Consider the following 17,498-nt stretch of genomic DNA (forward strand, 5'->3'; position numbering starts at 1 on the left):
GATATTTGAACCCAGCCAAGCATACATACCTCAGTATGAAGCTTGGGATCAAATATTTGAAGTAGTCATCTAATCGAAGTAATATAGATTAACTGCAATCAGTGGCCTTGGCAATTCCAGTTTCATCAACTTGTATGTTACTATACCTTCTAAAGCAGCTTGTATCAGATAAGTAGATTGAATCGGCAGAAGCAACAATATATGTTCATTAATATACCCTCTCAAGCAACTTGTATCATCTGCAATCAGATGATCCACTAGAAAAACTTGCAACAGAAAAACAAGATCAACAGGATCGTATGGGTACAGAAATCTCTCGACACTTATTGTTTTGTTACAATGGAGGAGAGAGCAGAAGTTTTTAGTAAGCAATATCCTTATTCATGAAAACATAAAACATCTATATTCTCTAAGAATTTTGAGACAATCTATTAATCAAATCCAAGCTGAAATCCCACAATTTCCTTGCCAACTCGGTATCAACAGCATGTGGGCTTGGTTGAGCTATGTTACTGTCGTTGAAATAGAGGCCAGTCTTCCCTTTAACTTGTGGATGCAACGCAACATAACATGTTGTTGCCGCGCCCTGCCCCCCCCCCCCCCCCCCCCCCCAAAAAAAAAAAACCGATATATGTAACTAAGAGCATGTTCAAATACACCTATTTGAAAAGTGGACGGTTTAATTCCTATCAAAGGTATTCATCTGAATCTTTGGACATTGTAACAAGAATTGTGTATCTAGAGATATCTGTAAAGATGGAAATACCTGCTGCACGTTTCTGAACACAAATTTACCAAGAAAGCCAACAATAGCTGCAACAAACAAAAAGGAAAACATAAAGCCATGGCACAACCACTGGATGCAAGATAGAGAAAAGGAAAAGGAAAAGACTTTGAAATACCACAAGGTATCCGGTCAAATTTTTCTTAATATTATGAATACCAAGTTCCTACCTTTCTGTTGTTGTCAAAGAATGAAACTCATGCCAGGCATCAATTACATCATACTATCAGCACACGAGATTTAGAAAGCAAAATTCAGTTTTTACAAAATATTGTTAACACTAAGATAGGTGAACAGGAAATAATGTCCTGCAGCAGGTGACCGGCAATTTTATTAAATTTCTAGATAATCTGTAGCTGGGTTAATACGCGCACACAGTTTCACTCCCATGTAATTGTGCGAGCCGAATTTGGTTAGTTTACACTTACTTCAGCATGAAAGATAAATTCATTCGCATATTTAGAACCACACACACAAAAGTGCATCACTTAGTGAAAGGCAGAAAAGGTTGACATGACATATCCACTAAGTTCCCTAATTGTGCTTCTTCATGCAAGAAAAGCAATCTAAAATATTATGACATACAAAATTCTCTAAAATGAAAAAAAAAAGCGCATCACGAAAAATTTGAGTTATTACCATTCACAAAGCCCTCCTGACGGAAAAGGTTGGTGTTAATTGCTCCAGGGTGAAGTGAATTTGCAGTTATCTCCACCCCCTCCTCTTCCTATTTAAAAACATTCCATCAGTATAGTACAGCAAAATATGTGGTTGATGTTCGGCAGTACACTAAACCATCATTATCTACCTTAGAAAAGATTCTTTTGATGTATATTACGACAGTGACACCAAAGTACAAGCACAGTTGAGTATAAAAAGAAAATAAGCGAGGGAAAACATTGGTACCATGGATACTCATTAACGTAAAATAATAGGATGAGTTGTATATGGAGACACAGGTGACTCATATCAAAAGTGAAAAACTTGTAATTTATTAAAGATGGATCAGTAGAAAAAAATGCTTTCTTCTTTTAAGAAATCTTAACCTTCAAATGTCTCGCAAGTTCATTGGCATGCAAAATGTTGGCGAGCTTCGATTGACCATACGCAACGAAATTCCCATACCTGCTCATAATAAACTCTAGGCAATCAAACTAATTGTGCATTTGTATGGCATGCGAATCAAACTTCATAGGTTTTCAAAGCTTTATTTTGATAGGACTCTATATGACGCCAGTGGATATGTAAAAAATACTTCTAAATAAAATGTAATTCTACAGTGAATAATAGCATTACACCAGGAAGGAATCACATTGTAAAAACATAATAAATGCTTAATGACTTTATTGCTGACATGCTATCTGCTGAAAGCTTAAATATAGCCATCAAAAAGGAATTTCCAGATACCCAACAGGTGGTATGTCTGGAAAATGTGTGTATAAGCCACTAGTAACATTTGGGAGTTTATCCATTATTCAAAGCTTCACATTCAAGTTGTCATCGTTCATATACAAAGAAAAGAAAAGGAAAAGAAAAGGGTGGCACTATCAATCTCGTCAACATCTTAAATGTTCCATAAATGACTTGACAATATTAGATATTTAATCAATTAATGTATGTAACTGAACAAGGCAGATGTGCAACTTAAATTAATTCCTGAACTCGACCTGTTCTTAAACACTGGTAATAAATAGCATAGGTGCCTAGGAGCGAAAAGATGTGCATACTGAACAACAATCCACTAAGATGTTAGTTAGGGTCTTGATGACACCCCGGGAGGTCAATTAATAGCTGTATATTTCCCAAATAAACATCTCATGTAGACCACAGTAGAGTGACATAATGATTGTCATTTGTCAAGCATACCATCTTGAACTAGAAAAAAGTATAATCAGACAGTGTTACCCTGACTGATCGTTGAGTTTCTCAAAACGAATTCCTTCACGATATGTAAACCGGTGACCCTCTGAGGAGACATTTACAATTCTTCCTTCCCTGCCACTCTCTTGTGCTGTCCTCTTCATAGTGTCCAGTAAAAGATTAGTCAAAAGAAAATGACCTGGAGAAAGCATTTGAAAACAAGGTTATCCTAACTGTTCAATCAATAGTCAAATGCATCAGATGAAAATCCGGAAGAATTATTTTTTTTCTTTGTGAAACTATTGCAAATCTTTGTGCAGAGCATTTGGCCGGTGACGAGTATTAAATGCCATGACATAAGTTTAAATCAGCACACAACGACTACAAAAACCCTCCCACTGTTAGGTACTTAATTTTCCACATTAAGACTGTGAAACTGGTTAGTTAATTCTGTTATGTGCTTAAGTGACGAGCTGAGTCAGCATTTGTGGGGCTAGTAATTAGTTAAGTTTGTTGCTGCTAACGACTGGACAACAAAGCTATAAATATATAATTAGAGGCTGATCAGATGAGAACTTTTATCACGATTTTGAGAGGCCTAGGGTGAGATATAGAAAATTCTATGTGAGAGAGATTTAATCCTTGTCATCAGTTGTCTCTTTGTAATCAATCAGTTCAATAGAAGCTCAAGCCCAAGAGGGTTCTTCAGTCGTGGATGTAGGTACCATTAGTACTGAACCACGTAATATTTGAGTGTTGTCTTCTTCTCACACTCTCTCCTTTCTTAATTCTTTAGTTTCTTGGATGTGTTGTTGCTTTATTTTCTTATGGTAACAATTCTTGGGGAGTCAGATTGAATCGATTTGGTTTATTAACGACCAAGATTTGATTAGTTTCTTAACAAATTGGTATCAGAGCCCTTACAGCTCTTGGCTCTTGTTCTAAAATGCCTTCTACCAGATACGATCTAGAAAAGTTCAGTGGCGAAAATGACTTCTATCTATGGAGTCTCAAGATGTGTGCAATCTTGATACAATAGGGGCTTGATGGTGCTCTTGATATTAAAGAAGATCAAATTAGCAAGAAAGAAAAAGTAAAAGGCTCCTCAGGTTCAGGTGGAGACTTGAGGACAATCAACAACAAAGCTCACAGCACCATCATCTTGCATCTTTCAGATGAAGTGTTGAGGGAAGTAGCAAAAGAAAAATCTGCATCAGGCCTCTGGACAAAACTTGAAGAGATGTTCCTGAAGAAATCTCTTGCCAAGAGACTTTATATGAAAAGAATGTTGTATATGTTCTCAATGAAGGAGGGAACAACCATGAAAGATCATCTTGATGAGTTCAATAAGTTAATTCTGGATCTGGAGAACATTAGCATCAATCTTGAAGATGAAGACAGAGCTCTTATTTTGTTAAGCTCTCTTCCAGACTCTTATGAGCACTTTGTTGATACATTATTGTATGAGAGACAAACCCTTACCTTAAAAGATGTAAAGAGTGCTCTCGAGTCAAAAGATTTGAAGAAACGAGCTAAAGGAAAAGATCAGGGGCTGGGTGAAATCCTGGTGGCCAAATCAAAATCTAAAAAGAAGAAAAAACATGAGAAGAAATGAAACAACCAAAAGGAAAATATTGATAAGAAAAATAAGAAGAGGAAGTGTTACTTCTGTCAAAAGGAAGGGCATTATATTAAAGACTACTTTGAGAAGAAGAAACTTGAAAAGATCCAAAAAGAGACCTCTGGGAAGGCAGCTATAGCATCAGAGGATGAAGAAGATTCAGAAGGTGTTGATGTACTCATTGTTGCTGAGAAACAACCCACTGAAGAATGAATCCTGGATTCTGGTTGCTCCTTCCATATGAGCCCCAATAAGCAACTCTTCAAGACTTTTGAGAAAGTTGATACAAGAAAAGTTTTACTAGGTAATAACTTAGCCTGTAAAGTTGTTGGAATTGGGACTGTTACCATTACCATGCATGATGGGGGTAGAAAGAGATCTAAGAAATGTTAGATACGTTCCAGAGCTAAAAAGAAACCTTATATCTTTAGGAGAAGTTGACCAATTTGGCTGTAGCATAAAAACTGAAAATAGTGAACTATAGGTCATTAAAAATGGCACAGTTACAATGAAGGGGGTTAGAAGAAATGTGTTATATGTTCTAATAGGATCCTCTTACACACCATGAATAATGGCCTCTGTTAGTAAGGATAAAACTAAGTTATGAGACAGAAGATTAGGTCACATGAGTGAGAAGAGTTTAAGAGAGCTAGGGAAACAATGAGTAATTGGTTCTGATCAGATCTCATCTATTGAGTTCTGTGAAAAGTGTGTGTTTAGGAAGGCAACCAGACAAAAGTTTGGCACTAGGAAGCAGGAAACCAAACATTCTGTGGACTACATTCATTCAGACTTATGGGGGCCATCACAGGTTCTATCACATGGTGGTGCTAGATACTTCATGACTTTGATTGATGACTACACCAGAAAAGTTTGGGTCTATGTCCTAAAACAAAAAGGGGAAGCTCTACTGAAGTTCAAAGAATGGCTGACATTAATTGAAAACCAAACTGAGAGGAAAGTAAAAAGGCTGATGACTGATAACGGCCTAGAATACTGCAGCAAGGAGTTTGATGGCTTTTGCAAAGAGAAGTGGATTATAAGACACAAAACAGTAAGACATACACCTCAGCAAAATGGCCTTGCTGAGAGGATGAACAAAACCTTAGTGGAAAAGGTCATGTGCATGTTGTTTAGTGCAAATCTATTAAAACACTTCTGGGCTGATGCTGTCACTACAGCAGTATATCTAATCAATAGAAGCCCCTCTACAACACTGAACTTCAAAACCCCTCAAGAGGTTTGGTCTGGTAAAACCCTTGATCTTAGTAATCTTAGAATATTTGGCTCACCAACATGTGCACACATCAACTAAGGAAAACTTGAACCTAGGGCAATTAAAGGTATCTTTATTGGTTACCCTGAAGGTGTTAAAAGATAGAAGATCTGGTGCTTTGATGGGAAACCTTCAAGAGTAATTGTGAGCAGGGATGTTATCTTTGATGAGGATTCTATGCTGCAACAAAAGGTTGAAACTGAACTATTAGCTTCTGAGCAAAGTGTCAATCAAGAGCCTAACTTGGAGGTGGAGTCTGCAGATGACAAATTTAAATCCCATGATAGTAAATCTAGCTCCTCAGGAAAAGATACTTATCAAATGGCAAGAGACAGAGAAAAAAGAGTTATCAGAATGCCTAAGAGATTTGATATAGCTGACTTGATATCCTATGAACTTACTGTGGCTGAAGAAGTTATTGGGGAAGAACCTGGTAACTATAAATAAGCCATGAACAACAGAGATAAATCAAAATGGTTATCAGCAATGAAAGAAGAAATGTCATCACTAAAGAAAAATGATACATGGATTTTGGTAGAAAACCCTATGGATAGGAAGTTAGTTGGGTGTAAATGATTTTTCAAGCTTAAAGAAGGGGTTGCTGGTGTTGAACCTCTAAGGTATAAAACTAGGTTGGTTGCTAAGGGTTTTACATAAATGGAAGGCGTAGATTACAGTGAAGTGTTTTCTCCTGTTGTTAAGTACAGCTCAATCAAGGTGTTGATTGCCATTACAACTTATTTTGATCTGGAGTTGGGTCAACTAGATGTCAAGACAGTCTTTCTTCATGGCAACCTTGAGGAAAAGCTATACATGGAACAACCAGAAGGTTTCATTCAGAAGGGATTAGAAGACAAGGTTTGCTTACTTAAAAAGAGTTTATATGGCTTAAAACAATCACCCAAATAATGGTATTTGAGATTTGACCAATTTATGGTGGCACATGGCTACTCAAGAAGTCAATATGATAATTGTGTATACTGTAAGCTTCTACCTTCTGGAGATAGAATTTATCTGCTTCTCTATATTGACGACATGCTCATAGCATGCAAACACAGAGAAGAGATAGAGAAACTTAAGTCTGAGCTGAGATCTGAATTTGAAATGAAAGACTTAGGCTCTGCAAGTAAGATTCTGGGAATGCAGGTCAAGAGGGATAGAGCTGCCAAAACTCTATTCCTCACACAGGCTGGTTATGTTAGAAAGGTGCTAAGCAAATTTAACATGGTAGATGTTAAAGCTGTTTCCACTCCCTTAGCCACTCATTTCAAATTGTCAAAACAGTAAGAGTCATCTGATGATGCTAATATTGAGTATATGAAGGAGGTTCCTTACTCTAGTGTGGTTTGGAGCATTATGTATGCTATGGTCTGCACTAGACCTGATGTTGCTTATGGTGTGGGCTTGGTTAGCAGATTTATGGGGAATCCAGGGAAGATTCACTGGAATAAAGCTAAATGGATACTTAGGTATCTTAAAGGGACATCTGAATTTGGTATTTTGTTTGGAGGGGATAATGGTGTCACAAGTAAGGTCATTGGCTATGTGGACTCTACTTTGCTGGTGATTTGGACAAGAGAAGGTCTACTACTAGTTTTGTTTTTACATTGTGTGGTGGAGTTGTGAGTTGGAAAGCTTCTCTACAACCAGTGGTTGCTTTATCCACTACTGAAGCTGAGTACATTGCATCAGCTGAAGCTGTAAAAGAAGCAAAGTGGCTCAGTGAAATGGTGTCAAAACTGGGACTTAATTAAGAAACGATTCCCATATCTTGTGACAGCTCAAGTGCAATTCAGCTGAATAGGAATTCCAAATATCATGAGAAGACCAAACATGTAGATATAAGGCTGCATTTCATAAGGGAAGAAATTGAAAGAGGTGCAATAGATGTCGTTAAAATATCTACTGAGGACAATCGAGCAGATGCATTAACAAAACCATTACCAACAATCAAGTTTAGGAACTCTCTGAGCTTGATTGGGATTAGGTGCTTGTAAGTCAAGCATATCAACAAGCTGAAGCAGAGCTGGGTGAGGCTAGAATAGAATGAACTAAGGTGGAGATTTGTGAAGCTGGTTAGTTAATTCTGTTATATGGTTAAGTGGCGGGATGAGTCAGCATTTGTGGGGCCAGTAATTAGTTAAGTTTGTTGCTGCTAACGGCTGGACAATAGAGCTATAAATATATAGTTAGAGGTTGATCAGATGAAAACTTTTATCACGATTTTGAGAGGCCTAGGGTGAGAGATAGAAAATTCTCTGTGAGAGAGATTTAATCATTGTCATCAATTGTCTCTTTGTAATCAATCAGTTCAATAAAAGCTTCAAGCCCAAGAGGGTTCTTCAGCCGTGGATGTAGGTACCATTGGTACTGAACCACGTAAACCTTGAGTGTTGTCTTCTTCTCACTCTCTCTTCTTTTTTAATTCTTTAGTTTCTTGGATGTGTTGTTGCTTTCTTTTCTTATGGTAACAGTTCTTGGGGAGTCAGATTGAATCGATTTAGTTGATTAACGACCGAGATTTGATTAGTTTCTTAACAAAGACAAAACAAGTTGCCCTCAAAACCAGAAGAATGGCAAAGAACCACAGACCAATATTTTTCCGGCTTAATAAGTTTTAAATTAATATCAATTTGTAACTAATAAAATAGAACAAAATCATATATCCAGGTTATTGCTCACAATGACTAACAGAATCAGACAATAATATATACTCAAAGCATATGTAAGTGTAACGAACCCAAGTGGTTTGTTGCAAATTGCAGTTCTATGTTGTCTTTGGAAAGCATGAACGGGCTTGCCATAATTCCTGCATTGTTACTGGTAACAGAAAAGATAAAATCACTGAGATAATCAGACTCAAGGGAAATCGTCAAGTAAAAATTGTGTATAAATGCGTCTAAATTGAAGAAATGAGAACAAAGTATAAGACATTGTGGAGATAGCCCGTAACAAGCTAAGCTTCCTATGTGAACCAGTACTGTGAAGAAAAAAACCATTGTAGCTTTTGTTCTTTTCTTACATTAGTATATTGAGTGGAAGACCCTTAGTGGTAAAATCTGATGCAAATTTCCTCACAGACGCCAAGGAACTGAGATCCAACTCCAAGACATCAACTTTAGCCGTTGGGATTTCCTTGACAATGGCATCTTTAACATCTGTACCAGCAGCCATATTTCTGACCGCCATAAATACATGGACACCCCGCAATGCAAGGACACGTGTGGTTTCAGCGCCGATGCCACTAGACGCTCCTGTAACCACAGAGGAAAATTCCTAATTAGTACACAGAGAAAAATACTCGTGCCTAAACAGTTGCTCTTCATGATCAACATATCTCTAGAATATGTCCATTTTGCAGGTCCTATTAAGAACTTCTTACCCAAGTCAAAAGCAAGAAATGTGGAACCATGCACGAGGGATAGGATAAATTCCAATTCATCAATGAAGCAAGAGGGATAAGATAAATTGCAATTCATCATTTTTCGTGCAGTGAAAAGGAGAAAAACTATAAAAGCAGCTTGCGTGTGGCTGGGTTCAATTTTGGAGTCGGACAAAGGTTCAAAAGCCCACCAAGAAAATCCCTCAAATCACACTGTTCTCTCGAGACAGCAACATGTTGCATATGGACCGTATATCACATAAACATGGAAATATATATTAAATATTCTCTAGAACAGGGAAGCTGCTTTAAGCATCCCCTGATACCAAAAATACATGATGAACTCTAAATTTCAGGACGGTTGATTTGCTTTAAAATTAATTTTGAGAGCATAACTTTTACCCAACTAACAAGTGATCACATATGTTAATCAAAGTAGGTTTCAATACGCTAGTAACAAGTGAAAAAATTGTTATATTTTCCAGTACTGAATTAAATGTTCTCATCTAACGTGTAGATAAATGTTAGGTACTGAAGCATGTATCCCCCACTTTCAATGATCATATGAGACCATACACAGGCCCCACAGGCCATAGTTGTTTCCCCAAAATTATCCAGAGCTCAAGCTACCAAATAAATAACCAGCCCGAACAACAATTTACTCGAGCATTCAAGAAAAAGAAAAGAACCCAGATATCAGTTTATTACAATAATTTTTTTTTTCTTTAAGAAAAAGGAACTTCAAAAACCTGTGACAATAGCAGTGAGGCCAGTGGCATCAATCCCTTGAGTAACTTCTTCAGCAGTTGATGAAGCAGAGAAACCAGATGGCCCTTTTCTGTTAAACAAACGCATCATCATCTTTCTCTTACTTTCTCTTACAGTGTGATACGAGAAATATATTGAGGCACAGTTCAGTTAAACTATCAGGCTGCTGACAATCTGAGAATGGGCAGTAGTTTCTCGTTTACACGGCTTTCAGACAACGATCTGTTCTTGTCCGAAATCGGGCCACGCAAATTAATTAATTATTAATTAACTGATTGATTGATTGAGTATAGTCTACATGGACGGCCATCTTTGGCTTTGAGTTTGAAGTATGGCGGTGGTTAGTCACACTTGTAATTAACGTTTTCTTGTTATTTTCTTTTAACATTAAGGAAAAAAAAAAGCCATTAACCTTTTTGTCAAAGTAGTAGGTATCGTGATCGCAATTCGCAACAGTCAAGCGGCAAACTCAAATATCTTACATTAGCTCAGCTGCTCAGGTTAAAATAGTTCATTAATATATTTTTGTACGAATATAGGAGAAAAATGCCATTGAAAAAGAAAGTTACCAATTAAAAAGAGATCATGAGCTATACTCAATCAACTCTGAAGATAATATATATGCATATATTTTAAAATAAAACCAAAATAGTGTTGGGCAGTGGCGAAGTGGATATCTACATTTGACAACTAAAATTTTCTTTTATTTCAATAATAAAAAAGTTCCTTTCCCCCTTCCCATTCAACATTAAAGGCCTCACTTCTTTGCGGACTGCTCTTATCGCCTCTTCCTATGCTTCTTGTGTCTACTTTGTGAGATTATTTACACTTAAAATTTATTTTGAACATTCTTATTTTTTACTACAACAAAACCCTCATTAAGACCAATTCAATATAAATAAATAGAATAATAATACTTTTGACACCAACCTAGCGCTTACACGCCCATGTAAAATTATTAAACCTTAAATTTAGAACGTTCTTCCTCACCATTAAAACTCGTGCATTGTTTAAAAGTATATTTAACAAATTTGCACAAAGAGACTCCATGATTCAAATTTCTTTGACTTAAATTTCAATTTTTGTTGAACATAGGATATCAATTTATATCCTAACTGATTTGTCATCAGTAGAATTTTACTACTTAGATTAGAAATGATAGGACTTAATAATTAACTATCACTTAAACCAATCAAATAATAACTTATCATTTGCCACATCAGTAGAGATATAAATTAAATATATCAACTAAATAAATATATCATTATTGAATTAACAATTATTTATACCTTGATTGAATAATTAATAAACGTACGTCAAATATGAAGCTGCGAACAGAGCAAGAAGAAATCATGCATGCATGCATCTTATAATGCAATAAGGAAATTGTTAAGATTATGTTGAACGCCTGAACAATCCTGATAAAAATTGAAAATCAAGCTATAACCAACCAGAAAATAGAATAAATGAAATTGCAATAACATAATGTACGGCAAGTAGTTTCCATTAATTCTAGATTCTTAATTTTGAAAAATGCATGAAATTAAACATTTAACTAAACTCATTAGTCTTTATATACACACACCCACACTCTAGTCCTAGTCCTACAAGTATTGGACAGCATTGAGTTGATGATGATGAATATCATTATCATGATCATGAAGCAGCGACGTCAGCGTGGTCTTGAACAATAATTATCGGGGCTGGGGCACGCTTAAGAACGGAGAAGTTGAATCTGGAATAGAAAGAATCCCAGCACATCCCAATTTCGTCACCAGCAGCCAGCTCTCGTCTGCGCACAAAGTCTGCAGTCCAGTGATTGATGAGCACATAGCTGTTAGAAGTTGCCCATTTCTTGAACACCAAACGGTGCATTGAATTCGTATCACAATCCCACACGCTGACCCTAAGACCTTCCGGATTCCCAATTACTTCATTACGACTAGCCTCGTCGAGAAAAGGCATCACATATCTCTCGGCCAAACGTGTTTGCACTAACAGCCTCGACAAATGCCCCAGGTCACTACGAGTAAGTATCTTGGTGATGCTCCATGGGTACGTGAAGAGGTCCAGTTTTGTTGAGACCCCAATTCGAGACTCGTGTTCCTCCTCTCCGGGCCTATAATATTTCATTAGCCCAATGTTGTACGCCAGCATTTGATTTCTCATCATGTCCTCTGCAGGAATGTAAACTTGAGTGGTGTCTTCTTTGGTAGGCCAAGTGTCATCACGCAAACTCAGTTTTGTTGAAATCTCCTTTCTGTTATCATTATTAATAATAATAATGTTGTGATCTCGCTTTCTTGTTCTTTTCTTACTGCTTTCTTGATGAACTTGTTGCACATGCTTCCGTTTCTTATTGAATTTGGAGCAACAGGATATTGGCTCTTGACTGCTAGTTCTACTCATCGCCATTCTTGAACCGGAGGAGAAGCTATCATCAACTATTGATGACGAAGAGGGATTAGACCCATTATTAGTCCCTTGATTCTCTATGGGGTCTTTCTTTCCTGACGAAGAAATGGCACCAAGCGGGTTTTGCGGCATCCCCATTATATTCTTGATGAATATCAAATTGGCTAGGGTTTTGATTCTTGAGGGTTGTTGAGGCCTAGGGTTTTTACGTGCAAAAATTAAAGAAGAGAAAATGTTGTATGAAATTTTTGTGTGGGTTTATGGAATGTAAAAGAGAGGCACTTAAAGTATACATAAATAGAGAGAACTGATATGAGGTTATCAGAAGTGAATTAGGAAAATTAACATACGTACACATTTCAATTTTCAATTTCCCATTGATTTTAGGTTTCCTAATTAAGTAATGAGAGTTTCATTAGAGCAACAATAAGTTTCCTAATTCTATATTGAGTACCAGCTATAAATAAGAAAAGATATTTTGCTATTTGTTTTACACATATCCTTCATATATTAGAAGAACGGATTTAGATTCTTTTATAATCTTTTTTTGAATATTTTAAAGATTTTATAACATGTCAATTTTGTATTCAATGGTCAAGATTTGTTTATATTTTTTTCATAAATTATTATTTATTCTCCTAATATCTATTATCTTTTTGTTCTTCTTCTTCTTTTTAAATTCTTTTTTCACAAGCTTTTTTCTCCAAACTAAGAGAAAATCCATCAAACAGAATTTTTTTTATCGGGAACTTGATATTAATCCAAAAAATAAATAAACAAATATGAAAAAAATGTCGTATAAAAATAGTTTATTGTGTGTAAATCTCCCACCAACTATAAACTCAATTGCTGCTTATCCTTGATCAAATATGTATTATGTCTCCCAACTAATCACCTTGGAAATCGTTCAATTGTTTATTGATTGTGAAATATTGCCGTTTTTTTCTTTTAATTTTTTTTTTCATTTCTAATACATATATTAGGCTATTTCTTCCTGTTATACTATGTTAATTCGATTAGAAGATCCAAAAAGGATATAGTAAGTGATATTATAAAATCATTAGAATAATAATTGATGTTGTTTAATTTTCATCTTCTTCTTTTAAAATTAGGGAAGACAAAATATGTTAAGATAAAAGTAAATAAATCTTGACCATTCATCATAAAATTATTACATATAGTGAAATTTTTAAAAAATTAGATTACAAAGAGGATATACTCTTTTAAGAAATATTTTTTAATCTTTAATTTGTAATACTTTCATTTCATTTTATGGTCAATCTTTACTCCATGCTGTGAAAAAAACGTATTGAAATTAAAAAACAAAGGGGGGCCCGGTTGAATGGGGTGTAGTTATAGGAATAGGATGGAGCAATCAATGGAGTCCATGTGTCCTTTCTCATTTCAGATAGGAAATTACGAATGTACAATTACAATACCATCATAGTAACATCATGTATTATTTGCAATGAGTTTGACCATGCCATTATGCCAAGTCCAGTTTTATCAACAACATGGTTTGCATTTTGCAGTTATACAAGAGCAAAAAAATGTATAACAGAAAGCTCAAGCACCAGCTGAAATGTCTTAGATTCAAGCTCAAGCTAATGCATGCTTTTGTTTTCAGAACATTTGTTAATCAAATTCATGCTGAAATCCCATAATTTCCGCGCTACCTCAACGTTAAGTGCTTGTGAACTTGGTTGAGCGACTTTACTGTCCGAGAAATAGAAGCCACTCTTCCCTTTAACTTGTGGATGCAATGCCACATAACATGTAGTAGCTGCCCCCTAAGTATCCAGAACAAAATAAACAAACATATAAAAAAGATAGGAATAATTAAAGAGCCTGTTCAAAAATACTTGAAAGTGGTGGGCAGTTTATTTTCAGTCTTGTATATTTCATTTGAATCTACGGTTTCTGTTACGAAGAATTAACAATTAATGAATCCGAAGAAGTAATCTCATATCTTATTTCTTTGTTTCTGAAAATTTAGGATTACCTGCTGAACATTTTTCAGCAACCATTTACCAGCAATGCCAGGAAGAGCTGCATCCAACCAAAAGAAATCGGAAGTTAACAAAAATAATCAGATTTTTTTTTTTTTGGTGAAGTTGTGTTGTCTCAATTATCTGTATTGGTTCACCCTTTAAATCCTATGCAATAAGTTCACTAATTGTGCTTCTTCATACACGCCGAAGCAATCAAAATTGTACATACATGCAAGACCTAGAAGGAGGGGGGGGGGGGGGGGGGGGGGAGAAGAGAGAGAGACTCACCATGCAGTATAGTGCTCATGCTACGGAAAAGGCTGTTATGACGGATAATGTTGGTGGCAATTGCTCCTGGGTGAACTGAATTTGCAGTTATGTCCACCCCATCTTCCTGTTTAGAGAACATCCCATTAGTATATTGCAGCATGGACAACACATCAATTATTCTCATTGAGGAAAAACAAAGGTTGAATTCTAAATCAGAAAAATGAATGAGAAAATCGTACCAAAGAAATCAAAGAAACAGTTGCAGAAAATACAGTTTTCTACTTGCAGTAACTTATAATTCATCAAAGCCGGAGTGGTAGCCAATTCTTTAAATGTCTAACCTTTCAATCAGAAAATTGGTTTTAGGAGAAGTCTTACCTTTAAGTGTCTCGCAAGCTCATTGGCATGTAGAATGTTGGCAAGCTTTGATTGACTGTATGCACGAAAACCATTGTAACTGTACATAAACAAGTCCCGGAAATCCGATTACTTATATAGCATATTCAAGAGTGAATAGCATTACATCTCAGGAATCACATTGAAGAAAAAACAGAAGATGAAGAAGAAGAAGAAGAAGCAGAGCAGATGATTGGAAGGACCTGTACCGAGCAAGAATCCACTATGAATGTTAGCTTAAGGTCTTCAAAACAACCAAGTGGTTGATTTGTATATGTCTCATATTGACTACACTTGAGTGATTTTAAATGATTGCCAAGGGGACCATCTAAAAGTAGAAAAATTAAGTATTATTCGGATTGATGGTTTTACCCTGACGGATCATTGATCTTATCAAAACGAATTCCTTCATGATATGCCAGCCGGTGACCCTCTGAGGAGACATTAATAATTCTTCCTTCCCTGCCACTCTTTCGCGCTGTCTTCTTCATTGTGTCCAATAAAAGATTCGTCAAAAGAAAATGACCTGGAGAAAGTATTTGAAATTAAGGTTACTGCATTCTCCCATCAATCATCATATGCTTCAGAAGAAAGATAGGAAAAAAATTTTCATAAGCACCGAGAAGTTTCAATTCTTTGTGAAGAACAATTAGTTTGAATCTTCTCCTATAAAAATGCTATCATTTAGCTTAAAGCAGTGTAAAATGACAGTAAATATCATCTCTGTGTAAGATAGATAATTCTTCCACATCAAGACAAATAAATCACCCTTTGAAGCCATGGGACTGCAAAAACTCCTAGCTATTACAGCCTCCACTGATCAGTACTTCTCGTGCTTAAGAAATTTGGAAACAACATTGGTTCATAATTAATAAAATGGAAAACTTCGTTCCTTTTTTTCCCCTTTTTTCCCATTGCTAAAACTCTTCAAGAGCATCAGATAATAGTATTGTGCTATGTAACGCACCCAAGTGATTTGTTGCAAACTGCAGTTCAATGTTGTCTTTGGAAAGCATGAATGGGGTTCCCATGATTCCTGCATTGTTGCTTATAATTGGAAAAGCAATCAGTCACTGTAAAATTTCATTAAATATAAGTATGTGTAAATTGAAGAAATCAGATCAAAACATAAGAAAATGAGTTAGCACAAGAAAATGTGAGGCAGTAGAACGGCATTTACATTAAGATATTCAATTGATGATGCTGGATGTTATATTCCGATGCAAAATTTCTAACGGATTCTAAGGAACTGAGATCCAACTCCATGGCATCCACTTTGGCAGAAGGGATTTCCTTGACTATTGTCTCTTTAACATCTTTACCAGCAGCAATATCCCTGACCCCCATAACTACATGGACACCACGCAAGGCAAGCACACGTGCAGTTTCAGTGCCAATGCCACTAGTTGCTCCTGTAATCACAATGTCCATGAGGGGGATAGAGTTAAAAAAAAAAAAAAAAAAAAAAACCTTGTTAGTACACACAGCAGATTCTTGTGTCAATACAATTACCCTCATGCTAATATGTACAATTTTACAACTCTTAACTAAGGAAAAATCTAGGGAAATGTCAAATTAAACAAGGCGCATGGAGACCAATTTAAATAATTCAACTTTACTTCTGAGTTGACATCATAGGTATGATGAATTCTAAATAAATTTCAAGAAGGTTGACTTGTCCTCTCACAATTGACAATTTGATCGTAATTTTGATACAATTTCTTCTCAATCGGCAACCACTCCAGAAAAGTTAATCGGAGTCAGCATTCAGACACTCACATAAAATAATATAACGCTTCGGAACATATTAAGTTCAAGGCAAAACGCTGTCATTTAACATGTGATAACAGTTAAGTACTGAAGCATGTCTGACTTTCCTGGACCATATAAGATCGAACAGAGGCCCCATAATGTGTAACCAAAATCATCCAAAGCTAAATACACCAAATAAGTAAAGAATTTTCACTTTGTCAATAAAAGAAGGAGCTTCAGTTTCCATAACCACGTAGACAAAATCATAAAACTGAAACCCAGATTTCTGAAAAATGTAAAAAGATCAGTTCACTCAAGTACTCAAGAAGAATAAAAGAACCACGTTAACATTTTAGGTGTCAAAAAAAGAAACCTGTAACAATGGCAGTGAGGCCAGAGCCATCAATCCCGTCAGTAACTTCCTCAGCAGTTGAAGAGGCTGAGAAGCCAGATGGCCCCTTCCTGTTAAACAACCACAGCTTCATTGTCCTTCTCTTTCTCCAACAGTATGTGAAGACTCGTACAATTTTACAGGCACAGGCTTCTGAATCTCTCTACAAAGGGTGGCAGTTTATAAAGACTGACAATTAATTTGAAAATTGTTCTTGAAAGTGGAGACATTGGTGGTTCATTCGATTGATGCTAGTGCTGGACATTTTTGACTAGCTAATGTCCAAGGCTCCAAGCTGGCGATTGGCGTCAATTATTGCCACTCAAAATAATTTATCTGATTAGCAAAAGGCCAACTATAAGATATAATATATCTTTTGTAATTTGTTTGTCTTTATGCAGACATCTTTTAACAGGACCAAAATTCAGTGGAACGCGTAATCTATGTGTGAGTACATTTATCTAATGCGAATTATCTTTAGACTAAAATACCATTGATGAAGAACTGAACTAGGGCTGTTCATTAATTCAAATTCAATCCAATGTCAGGCCAATACCTATTTCAACCGGTTCATTGGCAGTCTTATCAAAAT

The 17,498-nt window shown here is 36.0% G+C and overlaps 2 protein-coding genes across 2 annotated transcripts; both read right to left on the bottom strand.

Annotated features, from left to right (window-relative positions):
• Window positions 1–184: 184 nt before the first annotated feature.
• Window positions 185–10,004, bottom strand: LOC102621831 (short-chain dehydrogenase TIC 32, chloroplastic-like). Its single transcript, XM_052433483.1, has 8 exons — window positions 9,673–10,004; window positions 8,564–8,795; window positions 8,282–8,361; window positions 2,690–2,843; window positions 1,831–1,909; window positions 1,424–1,511; window positions 767–813; window positions 185–586 (listed from the first exon to the last, which is right to left on the bottom strand). Exons 1-8 carry the CDS (start codon window positions 9,782–9,784, stop codon window positions 410–412), a joined length of 969 nt encoding a protein of 322 aa, XP_052289443.1. The 5' UTR covers window positions 9,785–10,004; the 3' UTR covers window positions 185–409.
• A 3,527-nt stretch (window positions 10,005–13,531) lies between these two features.
• Window positions 13,532–17,240, bottom strand: LOC102621246 (short-chain dehydrogenase TIC 32, chloroplastic-like). Its single transcript, XM_006490366.4, has 8 exons — window positions 16,889–17,240; window positions 15,944–16,175; window positions 15,731–15,810; window positions 15,136–15,289; window positions 14,746–14,824; window positions 14,386–14,491; window positions 14,109–14,155; window positions 13,532–13,896 (listed from the first exon to the last, which is right to left on the bottom strand). The coding sequence occupies exons 1-8, from the start codon at window positions 16,998–17,000 to the stop codon at window positions 13,711–13,713; spliced, it is 996 nt and encodes a 331-aa protein (XP_006490429.1). The 5' UTR covers window positions 17,001–17,240; the 3' UTR covers window positions 13,532–13,710.
• Between the last annotated feature and the right edge of the window lie 258 nt (window positions 17,241–17,498).

This window comes from Citrus sinensis, chromosome 9, assembly GCF_022201045.2.
Source record: "Citrus sinensis cultivar Valencia sweet orange chromosome 9, DVS_A1.0, whole genome shotgun sequence".
NCBI classification, from domain to species: Eukaryota; Viridiplantae; Streptophyta; class Magnoliopsida; order Sapindales; family Rutaceae; genus Citrus; species Citrus sinensis.